This window comes from Salvelinus namaycush, chromosome 7 (assembly GCF_016432855.1).
Source record: "Salvelinus namaycush isolate Seneca chromosome 7, SaNama_1.0, whole genome shotgun sequence".
Lineage (NCBI taxonomy): Eukaryota > Metazoa > Chordata > Actinopteri > Salmoniformes > Salmonidae > Salvelinus > Salvelinus namaycush.
In genome coordinates this window covers 42,788,893-42,794,427 of record NC_052313.1, presented here as the reverse complement: position 1 = coordinate 42,794,427, position 5,535 = coordinate 42,788,893, and the positions used below count along the sequence as shown (strand labels likewise).

The following is a 5,535-nucleotide window of genomic DNA, read 5'->3' as shown; positions in this document are numbered from 1 at the left end:
CTAACTCAGTTGCCGGAGAGGAAGGAAACTCAGGGATTACGCCATGAGGCCAATGGTGAATTTAAAATGGTTAAAGAGTTGGTAGGAGAAAACTGAGCATGGATCAAAAACATTGTAGTTACTCCACAATACTAACCTAATTTACAGTCTAAAAAGGAAGCCTGTACAGAATAAAGATTATTCCAAAACATGCATCCTGTTTATAAACAAGGTACTAAAGTAATACTGCAAAAAATGGCTAAGCAATTAACATTTTGTCCTGAATACAAAGTGTTATTGGATTTGCCTGAAACATAACACATTACTGAGTACCACTCACCATATTTTCAAGCATAGTTGTGGCTGCACCATGTTATGGGTATGCTTGTAATCATTAAGGACTGGCGATTTTTTTCAGGATCATTTTTTTAAATTAAAATTAATGGAATGGCACTAAGCACAGGCAAAATCCTAGAGGAAAACCTGGTTCAGTCAGCTTTCCACCGGACACTGGGAGATGAATTCACCTTTCAGCAGGACAATAACCTCCCGAGTGGTACAGCGGTCTAAGGCACTGCATCTCAGTGCTAGAGACGTCACTACAGACCCTGGTTCGTTTCCAGGCTGTATCACAACCGGCCGTGATTGGGAGTCCCATAGGGCGGCGCACAACTGGCCCAGCGTCGTCCGGGTTAGGCCTTCATTGTAAATAAGAATTTGTTCTTAACCGACTTACCTAGTTAAATAAAGGTTTTTAAAAAACTTGAACACAAGGCCATATCTACACTGGAGTTTCTTACCAAGATGACAGTGAATGTTCCAGAGTGGCCGAGTTAGTTTTTCAAGTAGATTTAAGTCAAAGCTATGGCAAGACCTTAAAATGGTTGTCTAGCAATGATCAACAACCAATTTGAACAGAGCTTGAATAATTTAGATAAGAATAAATGGGCAAATGTTGCACAATCCAGGTGTGGAAAGCTCTTTAGAGATTTATCCAGAAAGACTCACAGCTGTAATCGCAGCCAAAGGTGCTTCTACAAAGTATTGACTCAGGGGTGTGAATACTTTTGTCATTGAGATATTTATGCATTTAATTTTCAATATATTTGCAAACATTTCTAAAAACAAGTTTTCACATTCTCATTATGGGGTATTGTGTGTAGAGGCTCTCCTGGGTCAGCAAGCTGGAGCTTGTTGATATAAAACCACTGGTGCGTAACAGATCAGAGGGTAGCCTACAACTTCATACCAGACAACTGCAACCTTAGACAACTCAAAATAAGGAGCTATGATCAGAAGGTCATAAAGTGAGTATAACTGCATAGCATAATTCAAGGTGGACTGTGAATAGTTATGAGACCTGATCTTTCATCATAGCACTACACACAGCAGGCCTACCATACACTCAACAACAGCGTACCTTGTGACACATAAAGCTCCCCTACTGATCCTGATTACAGACTTAAAGGACCAGAGGCCTTTTCATTGGCCTCCAATCCTCCACTTGAACACAAAGAGGAAGTCAATTCCCATCTCAAGTCTTTCAGGTGGACTGAATGGCATCCACCGCAGGAAAGCTGGATCAATAACGGTTTAAAATCAAAGTGCTTAAAGCAACTTAAATATAAAGGGAGAATAAATTCATAGCATCACTAACAGTCTGACAGTAATAAGATAGAATTGCTCCCAAGCATTGTGAAATCAATTACATTGTTTCTACCATGTGGTCAAATAACTTGAAGTTTAAACACTTCCCACTTGGCAAAAACAGGTTGAGTCAACCTTGTTTCCATGCCATTTCAACCAAAAAAAATGTAATATGAAGACGTCAAATCAACGTGGAAAACTGATTGGATATGAAAAAAAAGTAATGGAAGATCATTTCATATTTTTAAAATCACCCAAATTTGAACCCAAATCCAATGACATGGTGTCATTTTTTGTCGATTTCACATTGAATTCACATTAGTTAAAAACTCTACGAAATGTAAATCAAAACTAGACGTTGAACTGACATCTTTGCCCAGTGGGTTGCAGGCAGCTTTACATGTACATTAAGGGTTAAAGCAGACAAACTGTAAAACCTCCTTGGCTACTTCGGCATGATAAGAGGATTAAGACAGAAATATTTAGCCTAACCAGGGGTAGCAATCTGGCCAGTTACTCAATAGATCATGTAATACCGTATTCTGTTAGTTCAGCATATTCATATAATGCCTGGGGTAAAAACCCTTAAGTATGTGTAACACCAGACTTGGCCTATGCCACAAAAAAAAAAAAACACTTGTAACATCAGACTATACCGCATTGTGTCCTGCACTGTAGTAGTTTATTTGCTCTTTGTCGAGTGTACTTAAGAGCCCATTCTTCAGCCAAACAGATTTGATATGGGTCTGGATTTAAATGAGCTTTTCCTGGACCCGTTAAGCTCCTCTGTCTCACAGTGTGCTGGGAACGAAGTGCTGTGAACTATCTGCGAAGATCTGAAGCGGATCTTCTGAAGTTTGGGCCTCATCTTGCTAAGGGATGATTTCCTTCGCAAGGGTTGCTGTCTGGCCTGCCCTGCTCCATCACCTGTGTCCTCCTCACTGTGATTGTGCAGTTTGAGGGGCATCAGATTAGACTGGAGAACTTTAGACAACCTCCAATGCCCCCCAGAGTCTGTGTTCTCTGAGTCCGAGTCGGCGACACCACCCGCCCCGATGATGTCACGGATATCGACGGCCACGCTGCTCGTAAGATACTGACACGCCCTTTTCCCATTGTAATCTCTGGCCTCGACGTCTGCGTCGTAGGCTCCTACCAGTAACTTCACCACTTCAACATGGTTGTGCATTGCTGCTAGATGTAGTGGTGTGTAGCCGGCACTTGACCGGGCGTTGATGTTGATGGGCACCGTGTGTTGTTTGGCAAAGTTCACGATAAGTGCCAGCAGTTCTTGTTTGCCTTGCTTGGCAGCCCAGTGCAGGCAGGTGAACCCAGTCACAAAATCCTTCTTCATGGCAAGGTTCGGTTCACAGGAAAGGAGGCGGTGGAGACTCTCCCATTGGCCGTCGGATGCACACATCATCCATTCGTGTTCCAACGGGTCCAGAGTGACTGAAACCACAGAGGCAGAGTCACTGTCGCTCCGGGCACAGTCCCTGTACTTTGCAGACAGGTAGACGGAGTTCCTCAACACCATGCTGCGTTGCACCTGGGGGGAGCTGTTCATCATGAGCTCAATAACGTTATTATGGCTACCTTTAGGTGTGTTGCTGTCACTCCCTGATTTGCTCAGTAGCGAATCATAATTATGGCCTTCATCTGCCCCGTGCTCTGATGAAGGGTGACTGGACAGCAGGCTGTCCTGTGCATTAGTTGGGAATGGACGTCCGGGTAAGTGGAACATAGAGCCATCCGCGGCTGTAGGTAAAGGTGACGTCTCAATCACTGCAATTTGCGGTATGTCGTGCGGTTGCAATGTCTGAATGTCCTCCTTGGTCAATTTCTGCTCTCCATTGCCACCAAGGCCTAACGCATTTCCCATGTCTGATAAACTATTATTCTGAACTACAAACCTTGTTGACGCAGCTCTTTCTAAAATGTTACCTTCCAATATAATTCCGGAAATGTCAGGCGGTCTCACTCCTGCGGCATTGTCAGTTCCGTAACCCGAGCCAGGTGAAATTTGTTGTTGTGCGTCGTTTGCTGTGGTTTCCCAAGAGCGCACACCCCCAGCAGAAGATGCTGACAGATGCAGTTGTGGTGCACAATCTTCAATCAAGTTCTTATATGATTTGGATAGGACAGGGGTGCTGCTATCTTGTTCCAAAAAGGTGCCTGTCCCGTTGCCATTGCACGCGCTGTCTTTCTCCACTCGATACTTATTTTTTAAACATACACATTTAACTCCATTCTCCAATTTTACAAATGCGACGTTGTCCACGTATCCCTTGAATTTCTCCCGAACAATTGCTTTCTGGTCAGGGTCTTCCGGGAAAACAGCTTTGAAATAGTCAATGAATTCCTGTTTTTTCACTCTCCCTCCTCGATCGGTCAGAAATTGTACGACCACTTCTTGGGTGCACTCGGTCGCCATTACATTAGATTAGCTGATTAAAAATACATACAAGTAGCCTTCGATATACCCAAAAAATGATCTTCCTTTTATGTTTATAAATTAGCTAGAGTTAAATCAGCCCGTACAATTACGGTTTTCACCTGCCCTGGTTGGTGTTGTCCCATCACATCATCCTCACAGACCTTGTTGTGCTTCTTTGATACAGAATATAAATTAATAGAACCGTCACCACACCCAGAGTTGAGTCGGGAAGGACCCTCTTTTGCAAGACCTGTCTATCCGTTTTATTTATATGGTCACAGCGATCCACCCCAGAGATATTAGAGAAAGGAGGAGATAGGAATCATGTTGGACAATGAATGGAGGAACGTATAACTAACCCAAGAGCCTGTCGTTTCCAATGGGAGCAAATTAATCATGGTGGGCAGAACAAGCAAGGAGGTGGGCAGAGGCAATCACGAGCTAGTGAGGTCCTATTGGCGCGTTCTAGCATATATTTGCATATTTTCGTTAGAAAACGCATACTTTGAAGTGCGCGTGTGCAATAACTCAATTCGCACTCCTTCTAAACAACGCTTTTTTTTTTTTTACTTTGACAAAGGGTAAAGTCTGCAAAACGCAGTCCACTCTGTTTGTTACAGATTATAGTTTGAGAAACATAAAACTGTATGGAGATCAAAAGTTTAATCGATTAGAAAATTAGCAGAATGTTGGCCAAAATCCATCTTCTCACACTGCCGGCCACTGGGCTTCCTCGCATCACCATATTTGGTAGTGCGTGGAAACGCCAACCGGATGCTTCACATTTATACATCCGGTTTAATATCTGTCTCATTGTTCTGTGGTATAATGCAGCGTTCACAACACCTGGGAACTCGGAAAAATACACGGTCAAATTGTTTTTTATTTAACTAGGCAAGTCAGTTAAGAACAAATTCTTATTTACAATGACGGCATAGGAACAGTGCCTTGTTCAGGGGCAGAATGACAGATGTTTACATTGTCAGCTCGGGGATTCGATCTAGCAACATTTCGGTTACTGGCCCAAAGGCTCTAACCACAAGGCTACCTGCCGCCTCAAATCATGAAGTCAGAGATTTTGGTGAATCACTAAAACAATACAGAAATACACTACGGAAAAAGAAGGAACAGCATGTCAGAAATCAGCTCAATGTAATTGAAGAATCCATAGACTCTAACCAATTCTGGGAAAATTGGAAAACACTAAACAAACAACAACACGAAGAATTATCTATCCAAAATGGAGATGTATGGGTAAACCACTTCTCCAATCTTTTTGGCTCTATAACAAAGAATAAAGAGCAAAAACATATACATGATCAAATACAAATCCTAGAATCAACTATTAAAGACTACCAGAACCCACTGGATTCTCCAATTACCTTGAATGAGTTACAGGACAAAATAAAAACCCTCCAACCCAAAAAGGCCTGTGGTGTTGATGGTATCCTTAATGAAATGATCAAATATAC

The 5,535-nt window shown here is 42.5% G+C and overlaps 1 protein-coding gene across 1 annotated transcript; it reads right to left on the bottom strand.

Moving 5' to 3' along the window:
• Positions 1–1,927: 1,927 nt before the first annotated feature.
• On the bottom strand, positions 1,928–4,276 carry LOC120050463 (ankyrin repeat domain-containing protein SOWAHC-like). The gene has a single exon (XM_038997049.1). The coding sequence runs from the start codon at positions 4,058–4,060 to the stop codon at positions 2,348–2,350; it is 1,713 nt and encodes a 570-aa protein (XP_038852977.1). The 5' UTR covers positions 4,061–4,276; the 3' UTR covers positions 1,928–2,347.
• Positions 4,277–5,535: the final 1,259 nt, after the last annotated feature.